At 42.3% G+C, this 20,448-nt stretch overlaps 2 protein-coding genes across 2 annotated transcripts in view; both read left to right on the top strand.

Annotated features, from left to right (window-relative positions):
• Positions 1-1,532: 1,532 nt before the first annotated feature.
• On the top strand, positions 1,533-8,081 carry LOC138959662 (toll-like receptor 4). Its single transcript, XM_070331239.1, has 2 exons — positions 1,533-1,712; positions 4,605-8,081. The coding sequence occupies exons 1-2, from the start codon at positions 1,666-1,668 to the stop codon at positions 7,555-7,557; spliced, it is 3,000 nt and encodes a 999-aa protein (XP_070187340.1). The 5' UTR covers positions 1,533-1,665; the 3' UTR covers positions 7,558-8,081.
• A 2,587-nt stretch (positions 8,082-10,668) lies between these two features.
• LOC138953991 (uncharacterized) overlaps positions 10,669-20,448 on the top strand; it is a 33,885-nt gene continuing 24,105 nt past the window's right edge. Inside the window, exon 1 of the mRNA XM_070326018.1 lies at positions 10,669-10,779. Coding sequence (XP_070182119.1) covers positions 10,718-10,779 — 62 coding nt within the window. The 5' untranslated portion in view covers positions 10,669-10,717. The remainder of the gene's footprint in view (positions 10,780-20,448) is intronic.

Here is a 20,448-nt window from a genome sequence, read left to right as displayed (position 1 = left end):
ACTTTATCAGGCAAGTGTACCAATCGATGGTGTTTGCACGCTAGTAATGTTCTCGTGGATTTCCTATTCATTTCTGTTCGGATTTCTCCCACGTACAACTCTGTTATACATATGCAATCACCCTTTATCCGCGGCAACATGGTTTCAGAGTCGTGTTCTACCGTTGAACACTGAATTACGGTTTGCATTTTCAAACATTACTTGTATGGAAACAGAATCTGTCGCACGCACTTCGTTATGACATTGAATGTTTAATGCAGCTCCCCGTTACGTGTATGCACCGTGAAGGGTGAAATAAACTGATATGCAGCGCGTTGTGTGTAATTTGTTGCATTTTTGCTTGGTTGACTGATGTGAGAGCCCCCAAACGCAAAGACAACCCAACAAAAACAAATAAACAACGATCGATCCAGTAGTTTTGTCTGAATCGCTCTACACACACGAACGCACACACGCACACACATACACCACAACCCTCGTTTCGATTCCCACAGTCTACGTAAAAACAAAACCGTTCCCTCCTTTGAGATGCCCTTCTGCTTTACAAACTTTTGTAGCAACATGAAAATGTTGTGAGTGCCTATAATTGCTGGGAACCCAGAAGAAGAAGAAGAAGAAGAAGAAGAAGAAGCTTCGAACAAAAAGGGAGTAAGGCGAGCCTATTTTGACCTGAACGTTTGCTGGGCACACTGGGATCCATTCCCCGCCAAACTGGCTCAACTCCCAGAGATGGAATGTTTAGAACATAGAAATTCAAAAATAAGGGCAAGGGTCAAGGGTTAGCGCCTTTGTGGGCGAGCCAAGGGAACAAAGTCCTCGGAAAATTAGAGCAACTTAGTCATTTTGGACAGAAATTAGATTCACTACATCATGTAGTACATGTAGGGAAATGCAAAATTGAACATTTTTGTTAAAAGTTGCAACACTCTTCATCGAAGTGAAGATGATAATCATATACTAACTGAGGTTATGCAAGTGACTTTCCGTTTGAAAAGAAAACAAAAATATATCCGCCAACCACTTTCATATCGATACTTCCGGATGGGAACGTTGATATTAGAGACGCTACATTATGTAGTACAAGTAAGGAAATGCAAAACTGAACACAGTTGTTGAACGTCGCAACACGTACTCTTCATCTAAGTGAAGATGATACTCAAATACTAATTGAAATTATGCAAGTGACTTTTCGATTGAAATACCAACAAGATATCAGGCAACCATTTTCATAATCCATATTTCCGGATGGGAACGTTAATCCCTGAACTCTGTTCACCTCCCCCCCCACACACACACACACACACACACGCGCGCACACACACACACACACACACGCGCGCGCACACATACACACTCACGCACACCCTTCCACTCATCCCCCACTTACGCCCTCCCTTTCTGGCTTTGTCTATCGTCCCATTGTTCGTCATTACAGTCGTTATAATAGGATCCTTCCTGTTGTTTTCACGAGACCTCGTGCACAGCAATATTTGTATATTCGAGTTTCTTCCTGGTTTGCAATCACAAATTTCACATTCATTTCGCATCGGCAGTGATTGCCAGAGTATTTAACGTTTTGGAGCTAGAACTTGGTCTGAACACTGATTAATACGGACGAGTGACTTTGTGCCGACGAAATTGAAGCAGCTTTGTTGAAAGCACAGAATGGCGTCTGTCGAAGAATCGGTGCCAGGATTGTTGTACAGGGGAAGGTAAGAAACATGTTTTGCGGAAAAGTCAATGCTATTTGCTACAGACATAGAGGCAGACAGTGAGGCTCGTACACACACACACACACACACACACACACACACACACACACACACACACACACACACACACACATGAGCGCGCGAACACACACATTTGCAGCACTAGACTGATCTTTATTTTATAAAAATAACACTTCAAAGGACTTTTCTTACAACCGGCCCTCAGAAAAAAAAGACATAAAAGATAAGCGTTCAACAATAAACAATTATCACACAAAAGAAAAAGATATATAGAGCAACGTGATCATTAACATGATATTCTGTATAGTATAGTCTTGCATCAGACTTTCTTTGAACATGCAAAGCAGTAGAATACCTCAACAAACATGTAGAATGTTGATAAAACCAAATTTGGCCAGTCTTGCACTACAACCAGCTTGCAGACGAGTCTTTGTTAACCACTGCTTGTCTCAGGCCGGGGAAAGCTGTACATGAAAAACGCAGTAGTGTAACACAGCGTCATGCAGTTTCAAACATCCGGAAGTTTTGGAGCGCATTAGGTATAATATATCTCAAACTACGCAAGAATGTAGATGTATCTCCCAAACTTTTTAATCTTGCATCGTAATAATTTAACTCAGGTAAGGTCTTTTAGGCACTGCAGACTAACGATTGTATAGAGATTATCATGTTAGCAGGTTAATTTCGTAGATTCCGTTTTCTTTTCGTTACAGCATTGTATTTGTAAATATTATGGAATTCAGGGTGTTTTCGAACTTTCTTGCGTTTACAAGAGGATTGAAGACACGAAGACAATATGAGCATGAAATGTGGTGGATTCTAATAGAATAACACAAGTAAGTGTATCAATTTGTGCTGGTGACAAAAAGCGCAAACATGTGGATTTTGTATGTCCTGGATGCCGGGTATGCAGTGTACGGCCGTTCACAGGGTCATTGTACGGCTTGTACGACCGCTTTTTGTTTAACTAACGGCAGCACATACTGACTCGTGAAAATAATTCTGCTGCCAAAATGTATGAACGTTTATGAACCGTACTCATATATTTAAAGGTACTGAACTTGTCAAATCCAGGTGCACGGAGCCCCTGGGGCTTTTAGTCATACCTCAGGCAGCTATCCGTTAGAAGAACTACCAAGTTTCATTGACTTGCACCCAAAGAGTCAAGAACTGCGATTTTTTTACGAATTAATTTCGTACTCGGACCCGGCTGGTCTTGGCCTATTTTTGGATCTAAATTTAGATCAGGTAGATCACCACATCATGCACAAAAAGACACGTCACTAGCAAACTATATCAGACGTCATCATGAGTTTGTGGAAAACAAAATGGAGGCCGGAATCACTCAGTTGAATCGAACTCCGACCAAACACCACGTAATAACTAGGTTAATTTATGCACTCGCGTGAACAAGAAACTGTCGAGCTTCACATATGTCGTCGTTGGGTAGTTTTGGGTTTGTTTTACTACCATAGGAGGATTTTTGAACTGTAAATGCACTCAGTTGCAACAAAAACGCAAAACGAAGGCTGTGAGCTGCACTGTGCCTTTAAAGGTACTGAACTTGTCAAATCCAGGTGCACGGAGCCCCTGGGGCTTTTAGTCATACCTCAGGCAGCTATCCGTTAGAAGAACTACCAAGTTTCATTGACTTGCACCCAAAGAGTCAAGAACTGCGATTTTTTTACGAATTAATTTCGTACTCGGACCCGGCTGGTCTTGGCCTATTTTTGGATCTAAATTTAGATCAGGTAGATCACCACATCATGCACAAAAAGACACGTCACTAGCAAACTATATCAGACGTCATCATGAGTTTGTGGAAAACAAAATGGAGGCCGGAATCACTCAGTTGAATCGAACTCCGACCAAACACCATGTAATAACTAGGTTAATTTATGCACTCGCGTGAACAAGAAACTGTCGAGCTTCACATATGTCGTCGTTGGGTAGTTTTGGGTTTGTTTTACTACCATAGGAGGATTTTTGAACTGTAAATGCACTCAGTTGCAACAAAAACACAAAACGAAGGCTGTGAGCTGCACTGTGCCTTTAAAACCCATCGATTGTGCATTGTTGTGAATTTTCATCTCTGTTTTTGACTAACCCAAGCAATCCTTAAGCAAAACACTTGACCTTGATATTTTCTCTAATGTATAATACATTTCAAACTTCACACACTTGTAGGCTTCGTTGACGCCCAGAAACTATGAAAGTCCAGTTGACTCATGTCTATGATTTTAGGAATTGATAAAGCTAGAGCTTTGAAACTCCACACAGATTGGGGATCTGGTGACCTACAGACACGATGAGACGCTGGTAGACTGTTGTTCAATTCGAAGGTCACAGCGGAGTCAAGGTTTGATCAACTAATGAAGAATTGTCATTTCTAACGTCTTTGAAGCTTTAACTTTGAAACTCAACACACTTTCAGGGTTTGAGGATCTACAGAAACAACGGAAGTCTAATTGACCAGTGTCACGTTTCAAGGCGACAGCGGAGTCAATATTTACAAACGCAATGTAGAGACAACAGAAGCTACAAAATCGGACCGCTAACATGATCTGCCCATGCAATTGCCAGTCTGCTAGGTCCAAACAATCTTTCCGAAGTTCTCATAACGACGTCAGAAAAAATAGTTTAGGGAATACATTCCTAAGAGCTAAAAAAAAAACACCTTTTGGGCCAATGGGACTACGGGTTTTCTTTGCAGTACAGATTCTTCTAGCGTGTTAAAGTGCCATGCGACTAAAACTACAATCATATCATTACTGCTGTTGGTACTGCTATTCATTTTGCTACAGAAAACGTTGATGTTGTTTTAGTTCACATCTAACAGTCATTTTACAACATTCATGGGTTTTGTTTCAGATTCGGACGATGGAAGCTTCTGCTTGCCTTCGTGCTGACTATGGCCTTAAGAGGAAGTCAACAAACTTCATCCATCTCCATATTACGACCCTTTACGCCATGTGGACCGTGCGTGTGTAACGGCACAGTGGCTGACTGCTCTAATCGAGGATTGGGATACCCAGCTCCCAAGGGACTGCCTGACGACCTCATCAGATTGTCTCTTCGCAACAACTCCATCTTTGACTTGGGTCCGAGAGTGTTTGCACGCTTTACTTCGCTTGAATGGCTCGATCTGTCCGACAACATCCTCTTTGAAAATGTCATCCCTGTCGATGCCTTCAATGGTCTGGGCCGCCTTCGTGAACTGAATCTAAGTAGTAACTGGCTGACCCTTAATGGCGACTACTCTGCCAAAGGACCGTTTGACAGCCTCACGTCTTTGCAACGTCTAGACCTGTCCAACAACTTACTTGAGAAGGTCGAGCCGTTGCTCTTCCGAGCGCTGCGTAGCACCTTGCACTGGCTTGATCTCAGCCGGAACAATATCATCTATGAGGGAGAAAGCAAGTGGCTCATACAGTACCTCGACAACCTTACATATCTCGATTTATCGCACAATAATCTGAAGAACCTAAGCCGGGGACTGTTCAAGCAAGGACTGCAGACGTTGAACCTCAGCTACAACAGCATTCCACCGAGCGATGAAGCCTATCCTGAGGACACGTTTGAAGACCTAAAGGATACCCTCATTGAGCTGCACGTCAAAGCCAACTGTAACTCGTCCAACACAACAGCTACTGTACACTATCCCGACATAGCCTTATCCAGGCTTTATAACCTTCAGGTTCTACAGATAGACGGACTCCTTCACCAGAGCTTTGGAGCTGGCTTTCTGAACCTGACAAGTCTCAGGACGCTAGATCTCTCTGGAAAGGGTGGAGGGTTTTGTTACATGAGATCTCTGTCAAACGAAACTTTTAAAAACTTCGCAAATTCTCTTCGAACCCTCAACCTGTCACTGTGCAGCATTAGCACAATAGACACTGGCACTTTCTCTCCTCTTGGTGTATCTCTTCGTGTTCTGGACTTGTCCTACAATGTTGGCCTGGGCTTTGACACACTGGGAGACGCGGTCTACGGGTTGCAGGGCTCTGTTCTCAAGGAACTGTACATCAACTCTATCGTAGAACCATTCAGTCTCTGTGTCAAAGTGTCAGAGTGGAACACTCGCTACTTTCCTGAAACGAGTATTGAGTTCATCTCTGCCAGAAACAATCGCCTTGAGGTCTTCTGTCAGGGAGCCCTGAACAACATGCCCAACACCCTCAGCAGAGTTGATCTTTACGGCAACCGTCTGGTCTTTGGACCTTATTTCAAGGACTTTGTAAACCTTGTGGGACTGACAGACCTGGAAGTTGACGGTCACGCGTTTGCTTTCCACCCACCTGTTCGTTACCCTGCCGAGGATACTGGAGAATGCGAAGCATCTGACGGAGAGATGTCTCAATGCCGCTTGGGTTGGAGACCCTATGGAGATCATATATGGGTTGATCAGGAGCACACAGACATGAATGAACAAACAGAATCGTGGAATCTACAGGAGTTTATGAAAACAGAAGGTCTTACCTTCCGACTTCCTCCTAACCTAATGACGTTCAAGTCTCGCTGGAATGAACTGTTCTACCGACTTGAGGGGATCAGATTTGACCCCAACAACTCTCTTGTCAGCCTGAATTTTCGGAGCAATCTTCTGACAACATGGACCGGACCCGTGAGCGGACTTGATAAGTTAGAATCCCTTACTCTTCAGAACAACTTAGCATTTAGGTTTAAAACAAGTTTTTTCAAGGATTTCAGGTCAGTCAAGAAATTGTATCTCTCTAAAAATTATCTGAACGTCGTCCTTTCTGATGACGAGGAAGGGTTACTTTTCGGGCCTTTGGATAAGCTGGAATATTTAGACATATCCAGAAACTACTTGTACACTTTGCCAAGGCAAGTCTTTAAAGGTCTCGTCAGTCTAAGGTTTCTGAATCTCAGTCGAAATTTTATTGCATTTTTCGGCGTCAACATCACGCACATGGCTAATCTGTCCATGATAGACCTCTCATCCAACAAAATCAAGTACCTGTCATATGAGATAATGAGCCACCTGGACACGATAGCAGAGCGTATCGAAGTGCATCTGGACCTGACGATGAACCCGTTGGCCTGTACGTGTGAACAAATGGATTTCTTGAGGTGGGTTCAACAGAGTGAGGTTGTGCTTCCCAGCAGTGAGCGTTATATTTGTCTGATGTCAAGTGGTAATTACGAACGGAAGACCGACATCTTCAAGGTGATTGGTCAGCTTGAGTCATCATGCATGGACAAATTCGGTATATTTGTAGGAGCTGCCTCTTGTGCCTTCTGCTTGCTGGTAGCTATGCTCTCAGCCCTCGTCTACCGCTATCGCTGGAAGCTGCGCTACCTCTACTACGCCTCCCGCCTGGCCTACAGACGCCTGCAGACCTGCGACAACGACAACGACGACTTTGAGTTCGACGCCTTTGTGTCGTACTCGTCGGAAGACAACGACTTTGTGCACGGTGAGCTGCTGGAGGAGCTGGAGACGTGGGCGGGTCTTCGTCTGAACGTGCACAACCGTGACTTCATCCCCGGTCGTCCCATCCCGTCCAACATCGTCAGCGCCGTTCAGAGCAGTCGCCGCACGCTGGTGGTGCTGTCCCGGGAGCTGGTGCAGTCCGAGTGGTGTCACTACGAGATGCAGATGGCCACGATGGAAGCGGCGCACACAGGACGTGACGTCTTGCTCTTCCTGCTGTACGAGGACGTGCCGTCACAGCAACTGCCGCGTGACGTGCTGTACAACCTGCAGTCCTCCACCTACATCACCTTCCCCGGCACTCGGGCGGAACCGTCACTCGTCCGTGACTTCTGGGCCAGACTAGCTCAGGCCATCAGACTGTGACACTGTTGTTGAAGACAATTTAAAACTGACTATTTGAGAAATGGACACATAATTCTCAATGAATACCAGTTGGAAAAGATGTGGTGTTAGCCTATAGCTGCTTTTCAACAAACTTTGACTACCAACCAAACAAATGTTGATCAGCGCGTTGTACTGCGCTGCCGCGCGTGTTACCTAACGGACATGCTCAAAATATGCTTGATGAAAAAAAAAATGCGATGAAAATGGGGTTTAACTAAAATGCTCTTACCTGTTCAAACTTCATTTTCAGTTTGCTTCATTCTTTTTTTGCTTAGAATGTGCGTGTAAGGTGATGATTTGCAAGAAGATCGGACAAATTGGGTTAAACTAAATGTTCTTGTCTTTTCAAATTTATGTTCATGTTCATTTTTCTTTATTCCTGTTATTGAAATGAGCTTCAATAGTTTGCTTTGAATGTGCGAGTAAGGTGATGCTTCATTACAAGGCACTTTGCATTATTTGAATTGTTTTGCATCATAGAAATAAATTTCTCATAATTTTTATTTATAACAATTCAGACACATGGACTCTAATTGTATTTTGTTTCTTTCTTTACTATCTTGAATTGACATATACCATTAATCATCACTACGTGTATTAACAATTAAGACACACAAATAAACAGTGGAAGTCTAAATCTGTAGACGGTTTTTTTTTATACTACTCTGAATATGTGTGCTTTCTAAAAACTAAAACGATTGATAAGTTGATATAACTTAATAACAGATTATTAGAGAGATTAAGTGTACAGTTTTAGTGGTAGTAGGAGTGGTTTACTTAAGGAAAATCTATGTATCATTACGCATTTCCCTTACCATAACGAAACCGACAACGGCGTCTTGGCCCGTGCGTTTAGTTTCACTTTCGTTAACGTGATGGGAGGGAAGACAACTGTTGCAATAATTCGAAAGAGTAGCGTCCCATGTCTGGACTCTTCAGTTGGAAAAAGAAGAAAAGTCATACACGGAGCAGACGACACAGCCGAAAACAAGAACAAAAGAAACGATTATTGCAATGTTGTTTCTGTGATACATTTTAACCACTCAATTGTTGAATAGGCGCATGCAGAACGTTCGACGTGTACAGAATCTTTAGAAAGTGAATTCGCTGGAAGAGAAGTGTTTGCGTGCATCTTTCTCTGTCTGCAGATTCACTCATTCCGATTCATTTCTTTGGCTGAGAATTTAGTGCATCAAACCTGGAATAAATCACACATGAAACTGACATTTGTAGCATTAAGTTGTTCAGTAACATACTGGTTATAAAGAAATGTATGAATAAACATGCGTTCGCTGAGTTTTCACATAACATTCAGGGCTCGTTATTTCTGTCGATTTAACCACCGCTCGTTAGCAGATCAAAGGGAGCAAACGTAAACTTTGACCCCTAACCTTTGAACTGCGCACAAAACGCTGACGTCATCACATAAAAAAAGTACCGTTAACCACTAACACTCACACCGTACACTTAACCAGTCTAATGAAATGAAAAAGGTTCTCTTTGATGGAGCTTTTCTCCCTCTTGTTCATAATATTTGTACGATCAAAATACTCAGCACTGAATCAAAAAGGTAAACGTTCCTTCAAATTGTCACCAATGTTATCCCAGCGAAGCTGGAGGTATCCCACGAACGCTATAGTGTAATCGACTTGAGTAACGTTCATGCCGATAATTACACATTAACATGCTTCCATTTGAAACTTCGAGGTCGTCATCGTGTATTGACGCCCGACCAAAGGTAATTGAAGCCCGACGGAGCGAAGCGACTTTTATCCTACATTCGTGAGAGAGACACCCGTGAGATAATAATCGTTCAAATCACACGTGTGTATATCATGTAAATGAGGTCATGTCAAGCAAGTCTGGCAGGGACCTGTTTTTCCACTGCTTATGATGCCAAAGTCACCGAGACAAACGTCATTATAGAAACAAAAATTGCGCTCGCTAATTACCCTCGATGAATCTTTAGAACTAACACGTCACGCCACACTTTCAGAGTGACGTGTCTTTGCTTTGACGTAATAGATTGCACGAGGCTTTAGAAGAGATCGAGGTTCCAAAACAAGCGTCTTCAATTTAGCTGCCTCGACTGCAAGACATGTTCAGTAAAATACACGTAAGTACAGTATGTAGGATAAACAGAATACTACATGGCTTGCTGTGTCGTACCAGATTCACACTCGTTGCTTTTTCAAATAGTGAACAGCTCGCTTTCGCTCGCAGTTCAATATTTAAAAAAAAACCTCCTGTAAATCTGGTACGACACAGAAAGCCATGTAGTATTCTCTATCTTCACTACCTGCAATGGTCAAGTCCTAAGAAATATGTCTCTGTATTCATATCTTATCACTATGCTCCTGTTTTGTTTTCTTTCACATACAATTAGACTTTGGGAGGGCGTCAATCCACGATGAAGACCTCGAAGTTTCAAATGGAAGCATGTTAATGTTTATTGTAATTCAATCAAGTTTGCGTTTTAATGAAACAGATCCTGTGATTGGTCAGAATGCCCCAACTCATTAAAAATTACCGGTCATTAATTGTCGATAGTCACTCGCTAAAAAAGCCATTAACAACCTGCTGTCGAGGCGCATTGATACAGCCTCAACTAGTCTCGGTTAGCTTTGAGGGTCATTTTACAAGTAGGAAATATGAAGGCCAACGAAATACCGAGACCATAAGGTATGCGAAGTGATGACGTCGAATACGTGACGTAAGTTGATGCATGAATTCTTCCGGACTACGTCAGTCAATTCCAAAGATCGCTTTTGTGATGAAAAGAATTTGTTTTAGAGTTTGCTGTCCAAAACCCGTCAAAAAAGAAGGGAAAATGTGTGTGAAAGAAAACAAAACAGGAGCAGAGTGATACGATAGGAATACAGAGACATATTTCTTGGGGCTTGACCCTTGCAGGTAGGTGGACTGAAAGTAGTGTGTGAACAGAACAGAACCAATTCGACGTCATCACTTCGCATACCGTATGGTCTCGGTATTTCGTTGGCCTTCATATTTCCTTCTTGTAAAATGACCCTCAAAGCTAACCGAGACTAGTTGAGGTTGTATCACTGCGCCTTGCCAGCAGGTGGTTAATGGCTTTTTTAGCGAGTGGTTTACTCCTGCAGTTGTTTGGGCGTTCAGAATGGACTTCTTCTTCTTCTCCTTCTTTGGAACATGTGTGTCTAAAATGTTGAAGAGTGGAAGGTGAGAACGCTTTCTTTTTATGTGGATGTTTGACTTTGATAGTAAGTTAACTTCGCAAAATGCTTTGGTCAACTTGAAACGTCTAACGCCTCATTAACTTCACAGACACATTGACAAACTCAATGACACATTGCACAGACAGAAGTAGACAGACAGACAGACTGACAGACAGACAGACAGACAGACAGACAGACAGACACACACACACACACACACACAAACACACACACTGACTCATACTGAAGCGCACTTTTGTTATCAGATAGTGAAGTGAGACGAAGAAATAATATCTGTCAGTATAAAAGTTTCCTTCCAAGGTCTCCGATCGCTGTGTAAATGTAAATGAAAATGACAGTTTAAGCGCACGACTCCCTCAGTAGGAAAATAAACCTTAAAAAGAATACAAGAAATAAACAGTGTGACCTGGAATAATAGGCCGTGAAAGGTGGATGCAGCGCCTAAAGGCAGTCGATCTACTGGCCGATGTGAATGCGTGATATATTGTGTAAAAAATTCCATCTCACACGGCATTAATAGGTAACATGCGCCTTGAGTCGCCTTGTGTGGTGAGATACGTGCGCGATATAAATCCTCGTAAATAAAAAATAAATAAATACATTATGATTTCAACACAAGGTTTTTGCAACAGAATATAACTACCACTAGTCCAACAGGGTACAGCGGAGCTTCAATTTTAGTCGGGGTTCAGGCAAACAAGGATGTGTGTCCTCTGCAAAAAAAACTATGACGGCTTACTTGTGCCAAAACCTAGGGTTATCGTTTTCACGTGAAAATTAGTAATTAACAGTGTTAATTACTAATTTTCATTTTTGCCTCGTTTTCGGTCACAGTAGTCGGATTTTAAGAGTCCGCATTGAGAGGCTTCAACGCCCGGCAAACATCACTCTCACACTATTTCTAAAATATCTTTTAATAGAAGGCCTTATCGAGCAAGTAATTCGACGGGAAGATGCATTTCACTGTTTTCTGCAATAGCGCTATCCTAAACGTTGTTTTGGGTATCTTAGAAAAGAATAATCGACCCTGAAAACTTTCGAAACGAAGCTGTTCGTAGCAGACGGACTTTTGATCGGCTGTGGTCTCACACTTTCACAGATATCTTTCAATATAATTCCTTATTCGACAAGTTGTCAGGCAGACAGCTGTACTTCATATTTGTTTCCACTACCACACTCATACATTTGCTTAAAAGTGTATTAGGGAAGGACAATCGATCCGAAAATGTTCGAACCGAGAGAGGAAAAATGGCGGCCGGTCGGACATGTGCAAAAGGTCCGACGACTAGCAGACGGATCTCTTCATCGAGACTCACACACTTTCACAAATATCTTTCGATAGAATTCGTTATTCAACAAGTTTTCGGACAGACAGTTGTATGTCACGGTTATCTACACATGCGCTCAGCTCTTAGTGTTAATTTACATCTAATTAAAGAACTATGGACCAGAAAAGTTTCGAATCGAAGGATGTTTTGCTCTGGCAGGTGAAACAGTCGCGCATGCGCATTGAGCCCCCACAGTCACGAGGTACAAGAAAATTAGTAATTAACGCGTGAAAATTACTAATTTTTAGTTTTGGCACTGGTAAGCCGTCAGGAAGCGAGCCAAAACTGAAAATTAGACATTAACACTTGAAAATTAGTTATTAACACTAGAAAATTAGTAATTAACACGTGAAAATTAGTAATTTTCCCGTCAGAATTGTAATTTTCTCGTGAAAATTAGTAACTTTCAAGGGTTAATTACTAATTTTTAGTTTTGGCGCTAGTAAGCCGTCATAAAAAACTGCGCACGTTATCTCTCCCACCAACCCCAACCCCACAGGGACAGAGCCTTTGTTAGCAGAAGAAAAAAACATTCAACTCGCGTTCTGGACTTTCCACTCGGAGCAAAAATAGATTGCGCGAGTGAGCAGTAATCGGAGTGACGCATAGGCACTCTCGTGATACTTCGGCTGAGATTAAAAGCTTTCCTCAATGTATGACTATCCGGGGCTCAGTGTTTGAAAAGTTAGGACTGAGAAGCATGTACAGAACTCTGTACAGCAAAGGCGGCCTGAAACAAAACCTTACAATGCCTGCATAATCCTTGACAGCTTCATTCAACTTTTGACTTTTGCTGTGGTAACTTCCTGTTTGCTCTCTCAGGGCAGCATTCTGTACAAACTTCTCAGCCTAATCTTTTCAAACACCGAGCCCCGGATAGTCATAAATAGACTACAGCTTTTTTTGGTTTATTTTTGTTTCATCTGGAAGAAAGTTTCCGTCTCGCCTTGTAAATAATCCCATATTCGCGCCTGTCGGAAAACAACCTCCTTCTTACTTTCTTCACAAAGCAATACATTCTTTGTGGCATATACATACTTCACAGATCTTCCGATTAGAACAGAGCAAATGTTGTCTACCCTGAAAACCGCGCAGCTTCAAATCTTGACATGTGTAAATAAGATATGTTATTTCTGTGAATGTTAAGTGCTCAAAACTGTGTAAGCTATTCACTTCATTGAGCAGGCACCTGAACGGATTCAACATATCTCAGGGGCGGACGAGGGGGGGGGCACAGGGGGCACGTGCCCCCCCCCCGAAAAAAAAAAAAAAAGAAGAAGAAAAAAAAAGATTTTTCTATGCTGATTTTATGACCATTTCTAAGTTCAAATGGCACCAGATGGCACCATTTTGCTTCTCTGGGCAAAATTTTTTTCCGGGGGGGCATGCCCCCGGACCCCCCTAGCAAATTCAGGCGCTTCGCGCCCATCACATTTCACTTTCGATTCAAAGTGCCCCCCCCCTTACAAAGCAACTGATCCGCCCCTGTATCTGTATCAATTCTCAGCTTTGCGAATCTTCGGTGTGTTTGAAAACAAGCATACCCCAGTTATACAAAGAACGCCGCGAAATGCAAAACCGGACAACAAAGTGCAAAGCCGTAGATAAATAAGTTGAGATAAAGACAGCGTATCGAAGGCAGCGAGTGCAGACGTGTGAACTGTTAACGTAACTGCCTTTTTACAGTTAAAGAAGACCACTCTGTTGTAGAGAAGCCAAACCATGCTTGACGTCCTGATTAGAGCTACTTCAAATGCAGGACCGTTCCTAACTTCTCCCTAATATTTTTAACAAAAGCAAGCAAAGAACAAACTCATCAAACGAATATTTTACGAAATGCATAATTGGACACTTCACTACAAGCAAATCGCAATTCAGACACAAACAAGTGTAATTAAAAAATAATTCATGAACCAACAAGCAGAATAGAGAGAGAGAGAGAGAGAAAGAGAGAGAGAGAGAGAGAGAGAGAGAGAGAGAGAGAGAGAGACAAGACAAGACAAGACAAGACAAGACAAGACATTTATTATCGAGGGTAATAGATAATCAAGAATATTGCTTTTTTACATCCAGCCCTCGCCCTAATATAGGGTCAACAAGAACAGAAAACAATAGAGAGAGAGAGAGAGAGAGAGAGAGAGAGAGAGAGAGAGAGAGAGAGAGAGAGAGAGAGAGAGAGAGAGAGAGATGTTGTATAACATCAGGGGCGGATCAGTTCATTTTAGGGGGGGGGGGGTGGGGTTCCAAAAGTATATTGTGAAGATATGGGTGTGAAGGCGCGAAGCGCCGAGCTGACGGCGCAAAGCGCCTAGCTTGCTAGGTGGGTCCGGGGGCATGCCCCCCCGGAAAATTTGGAAAAAAAGGATGCAAAATCGTGCAGTCTGGTGCATTCTGAGGGTGATCATTACCAGTTTCAGGCAGCAGATTTTGTCACTGATTAATACCCCAAAAAAAACCCATTTTTTTGTTGTGTGTGGCTGGGGGGTGGGGGGTTTCCGGAAACCCCAGAAACCCCCCCTCGTCCGCCCCTGTAACATGATAATTGTGGTGCGCCTGTTGAACTAGCCCGCACTATCCATCGCTTTCTTCCAATGTTACTTTCAATGTATCACTCTCAGGAGATTGTCCGTATCAGTCCAATGTAACCCTATGTATAAGTTACACCTCCGTCCATCCATGTTATCGCTTGGTATTTTGTCGAGACTGGGTCAATGGATATGATGACGTCATTCGAGGCTCTGCCGAGAGGGACGTCATTAATTTTATTCACCCGGACAAGACAAAATACCACCCGATACCATGGATGAATCGGAGGTGTAACGTTTATTATGGCATGACCAAAGTAAGGAGAATCTGTCATGGGATCTGGGCCGGAATGTATGTATCAAGGTCTATCTTAACCCGTGATAAAAGCTTAACCCGGACTATCTATCCTCCAGGCCGGAATTTATGTAGCGAGGTCTATATTAACCCGGAATAAAAGCTTAACCCGGACTATCTATCCCCAGGATATCATCGATACTTTAGCGCAATGCATGTGTCGAGACTACAGAAAAGATAACTAACCCGAGCTTTCCCCTCGATCTATTTTTGGCATGGGGATTTCCGCATCTCTGCGCATGATAGAATGTCAAGACGGTTCTAAATTCAGGAATCCGCGTTCGAAAGGTGACGTCGCTCTGTTCTAAATGACCCATGTAGATCGTGACGTCATGAAAAGCGTGACGAAATGTTTCTTCGAACTTGGTTCCGGCCTTGTTCTCGTGCCATTGTTTTCTTCGCGTTGTTGTTTTCTTGTGCAAATTCACATTAGGTGAGGCGAAATGCGGCGCAACAAGGACTTTTGTTCTGGGATTCAAGTGAAGTAAGTTGGAGGGAAAGGGAGGGGGTGGGTGGATCGCCATTTCGACTTGAAGTTCAAATTCGTTTTGAACACCGTCAGTGATCACACAAATTTCCGCGGCAAAACCGACATTTTATTTACAGTTCATAAACATCAAACACATTAAACAGGTTATTCCTGTATGTAAAAACATAGACCTATATTAGGTCCCTGGTAAAAACATGGTTTCTTTGCACTTCAAGTGCGACCGCCGCCATGTTGTTTTCAACTAACCCCGGGATAAGAGACTTATCAGCTTCAAAACGAGGGGATTGTTTGACCCGGACTTTAGCACGAAGATAGAGCTAACCCCGACTCATGCATTGGGATATTTGTACAGTGGGCTACATTAGCTCGAGGATAGGGTTTATCCCGGGATAAAGTCTCTATCCTCGCTACATACATTCCGGCCCTGGAAACAAAGCATGGGAGATGCATCATGGACAAAATAATCAACGCAAGCCTAGAAGTTGTGGAACTATATTTTGTGTCAGTCTTGGCAAGCCACACATTTTAGCACTACGCACGAAATAGCGCCGCAATGTTGTTAATGTGTACAGCATTAAATAAAAGTAAAACGTGATTTTAAAATTATGAGCTTGGTTTTTGCAAAGTTTACAACATATACAAGTGGCTTAATCACGTTTTTATTGAACAAATTTGCATATACTTCTCAGAATGTCTGATGCACCAAAATAGAATCAGTACGTTGAAGGCTAGTTTTGCCCAGTTCCGGGAAAGACATCACATTCATTCATCGTGTCTAGACGAAATACCACGCGATTCCATGGATGAATCGGTGTAACGTATAATTATATGCGGTGTAGCATCAAAGCTAATTTTTGTTTTAAAATGTCTTCACAACGACATAATCGTCATCACAAGAGAGGTATTACATACTTTGTTTGTCGTCTGCTACAAATCTAGCCTTGGTGTTTGACACGGAGTGTTTTGAAGCTTCAATCGTACCTTCATTAACCGGAATAAATGTTCAATCTGCTGTCATTTCGCCATACACCAGTTCCGCGGCCATTTTAGATCTCGCACATGCGCACTTCTTTTATCGCGAGCAGATTCGACCCATTTCCTTTTCCGGGTGATGCGCATATCGTTTTTTGGCATGTTTATGTCTTTTTCCTTTTCCGGTTGATTTCACCGCATGCGCAGATCGTGTTATTCGCCCACGTTTCTACGCAAGGGACACTACTCCGGCGCACTACTCCACCCGTTGAAAGGGGGAAACATTTTCTTCAGTACAAGTAGTCTTTATGAATAATCAATTGACAAGAAGGACGTCGTAAATTCATTCAATGCAGATAAAATAAGAAATATGTTTGACGAACTTGTTCTGTTCTTATTCACATGACAAAATATGTGAAGATCGAGAGATGTTATTAAAAAACCGTGTTCCAGGCAACTCGCAAACAGATAACCGCTGTGTATTTCACCACAACCCAACGCAAAGGAAACATGACACACTACTATTTGGCATACCTTTTTGCATTCATTGAACTTTCCCCAATAAATTCGGCTCACATCAGTCGTACTAAAAGTTTGTCAAAACACGACACACAGGCGATAACAAATGCCCACCTGAACTTGTGGTTCGCAACCACACACTAACGACCGTCGAGGCACGTAATGAATTTTGCAATCTTCCGACCACCATTTTTTAAGTCGGTTACTCCCATTACTGCAACCAATAACACAGCATGTTGACGCCATCGCTAATTTGGATGTAACGTGAGGTTTTTGTTATAACGTAGAGGAAAACACACCGTCCCGTTCAATTGCTTCCATCACGTTGAGCAGACGATGCAGCGGTTGCTCGTCGAAATTTCTCGTCCAACCAGAATCGCTTTGGGTATCACGTGAGTTTTCCTTCTTTGTACCATGTAAGTGCCGAAACTGTTAACTGGTGTATTGAATATTGGTTCTTCTTTTCACTTTTTTGTTAACATTGTAACGGCATCTCAAAAGAGTGTTTTAGCTGTTTCAACACGCCACGTTTGAATGGCTTGTTCCGCTTTACTGCTATTTGACCTATGAGTCTAAAATGCTAATCTAAAAAGACGTCATGACAAAGTTACAGGAAAAACGAGACAGACTGTGACGTCATTTGTTTTTGGTTCGGTGGATTCCGTCGTACACATGGCTGGTCCGTGGTCAGCCTTGTCAAGGCCGCGTGAGTAGCCTACCCAAAACGTCTTTGTTCTCTGTTGGCATTGCAGCTGTGAAATAATCATCCGTTAATGCTTGTCGAAACGAGCCATAAGGCTTTAGAATAAAAGATTCCACGCATTGCTTGACGATCTGAACACAGATTGAGGTCGCAGTTTGTAGTTTGAATCTATGAATAGGCACGACCAGAGACATTTAGGTCACCTACGCTAACAAGATGGCTTCAAGTTAGCTTAGGCAACGAAGGATTTGGACGTCATCGAATAGTCATATTATGCCTGTCTTACACTGTGCCGAGTATCCTTGCGAAAATGAACATTTTGTATTCAGCAAAAAAAGAGACGAATGGACAGGAAAAAATATTGACAATTCGAAGCCTTACGAATCCTTGTGAATGTCTTAGGAATGGTTGCGAATGCTTGCGAATTTCTACCGATCATTGCGAATGCATACACATGCGGATGTATTACGAACGTTGCGAGTGGCCTTGCAAGTGTTGCGAGAGCTTGCACACATTTCACGAATAAAGCTATTATGTAATTCGCATTGTTCGTAATACTGCTCTTACACTGTGCCGAATTGCCCTTGCGAATAGAATTCGCCAATAATTCGTAATGATCGGGACATAATAATGGACATTTGATATAGCGCATAATCATATATATGCTCAATGCGCTTTGCATATTAATTTCTGCCGTGTGAGATGGAATTTTTTACACAATATATCACGCATTCACATCGGCCAGCAAACCTCAAGCCTATTAGGGCGAGCATTCACCTTTCACGGCCTTTATTCCAAGTCACACGGTCGCAAGACATTCGTCAATGTTTTTAACCATTCGCCATCATTCGTCTCTTGTTGCGAATAAGAACAACATGCTCCTAATATTCGCAAGGAAGGCATATTCTTCACTTGTTCGCAACGTACTAGTAAGTATTCGCAAGCCATTCGTAATCATCGTAAAGGTATACGTATAGCGCTCGCAAGGCATTCGCAATGCTCGGTACACATTCGCAAGCACTCGCAACCATTCGCACGACATTTGCAATAAATTCGCAAGAAATGTGTATGTGCATTCGTATGCATTCGCAATGATCGGTAGTCATTCGCAAGCACTCGCAACCATTCGTACGACATTCGCAAGGATTCGTAAGGCATCTAATAGTCAATATTTTTTTCTGTCCATTCGTCTCTTTTTGTTGTTGCCGCAAACAACATGTTCAATATCGCAAGGATATTCGGCACAGTTAAAGACCGGCATAACGAATGGTTGCGAATGCCTTGCGAGCGTTACGAATACATTGCGATGATTACGAATGTGTTGCGAATATTAATGAGTACGTTGCGAAAAATTTAAGAATATGACTTCCGTGCAAATATTAGGAACATGTTGCTATGTTCGAAAAAATAGACGAATGGTTAAGAGTATTTACGAATGTCTTGCGACCATGTCCCGATCATTGCGAATTATTGGAAAATGTTACTCTATTCGCAAGGGCAATTCGGCACAGTGTGAGAGTAGCATATCACAAAAGGAAATGTACAGCTGGTGAACGTTGCGCATTTTGGCTCGATTTTATAGATGGAGAGGATTGGAGAGAATGATAATAACTAATTCCGGACCCGAAATCAGACCGCAATGGTCGTAATGACGCAAAATGTATTGTTTTCTGATGTTTATAACCGGAAGTCGCTATCGTTCATGAAGCAGGCAACTCCCGTGTATCCTGCACCAAAGTGAAGCCCTTTTTGTTGTCATTGGTTACATACCCGATTGAACAACTAACGTGATCAGCGAAAGCAGACGTAAGAGAGCAAACTCCATCCTGCACTTCAGTGATAAGTACGCGTACCTAAAAACCTAGCCTGTCGCAAGAATTAATCTTTTATCACAGATGTTGTAAGCTGCCTGCTTCACGTCGTACCAACGAACATGCAACTAACAATACAAAATAAGGGGCTTCACTCTGGTGAAGTTGCTGGAGTTGTCTACCCATGAGCGATGGTGTCATCCGGTTACAAACAACAGAAAACACTAAATTCTGCGTAATTACGACCATTCCGGTGTTACACGAGAAAATTACTCCCAGGAGATTTTTACTCCAGAGTAAAAATTTCGCACGAAAATGTTACTCCCTTTACGAAAAAAGCACTCCCCCATTACACGAGAAAATTACTCCCCACGACAGGTGAGTTCCGAGTAAACATTTCGTACAAAAATGTTACTCCCCTGACGAATATAATAACCGAATAAATTACTTCACCCTAACACGAGCAATTTAACTTCCCATGCCAGGTGTACGACATTTCTACTCCCTTGTCCCCTGTTAGTCTTGGTGGTGGAAGGGGTGGACATTCGTTTGTGCAAATAACAACATTTAGTCAAGCTGTCGAACTCACAGAATGAAACTGAACGCACTGCTTTTTTCACCAAGACACATACTCGTAGTGTCGTCAGTCCACCGCTCGTGGCAAAGGCAGTGAAATCGACAAGCCATGCAGAATAGTGCGGTAGTGGTCGCGCTGAGCAGGATAACACGCTTTTCTGTATGTCTATTCTTTTTAGCTTACTGAGTTTTTTTTTAATCCAAACATATCATATCTATATTTTTGGGGATCAGGGACCGACAAGGAATAAGATGAAATTGTTTTTAAATCGATTTCGGAAAATTAATTTTAAATCATAATTTTTATATGTTTAATTTTCAGAGCTTGTTTGTAATCCAAATATAACATATGTATATGTTATTGGAATCAGAA

Source organism: Littorina saxatilis, linkage group LG2 (genome assembly GCF_037325665.1).
Source record: "Littorina saxatilis isolate snail1 linkage group LG2, US_GU_Lsax_2.0, whole genome shotgun sequence".
Taxonomy (NCBI): domain Eukaryota; kingdom Metazoa; phylum Mollusca; class Gastropoda; order Littorinimorpha; family Littorinidae; genus Littorina; species Littorina saxatilis.
This window is presented reverse-complemented; position numbering and strand designations above follow the sequence as displayed.

Excerpts from the sequence above, each read along its gene's own strand:
- LOC138959662 (XM_070331239.1), top strand. The coding sequence starts at position 1,666 with ATGGCGTCTGTCGAAGAATCGGTGCCAGGATTGTTGTACAGGGGAAG. Across the intron at positions 1,713-4,604 it reads GGATTGTTGTACAGGGGAAG|ATTCGGACGATGGAAGCTTC; the intron begins GTAAGAAACATG and ends GTTTTGTTTCAG.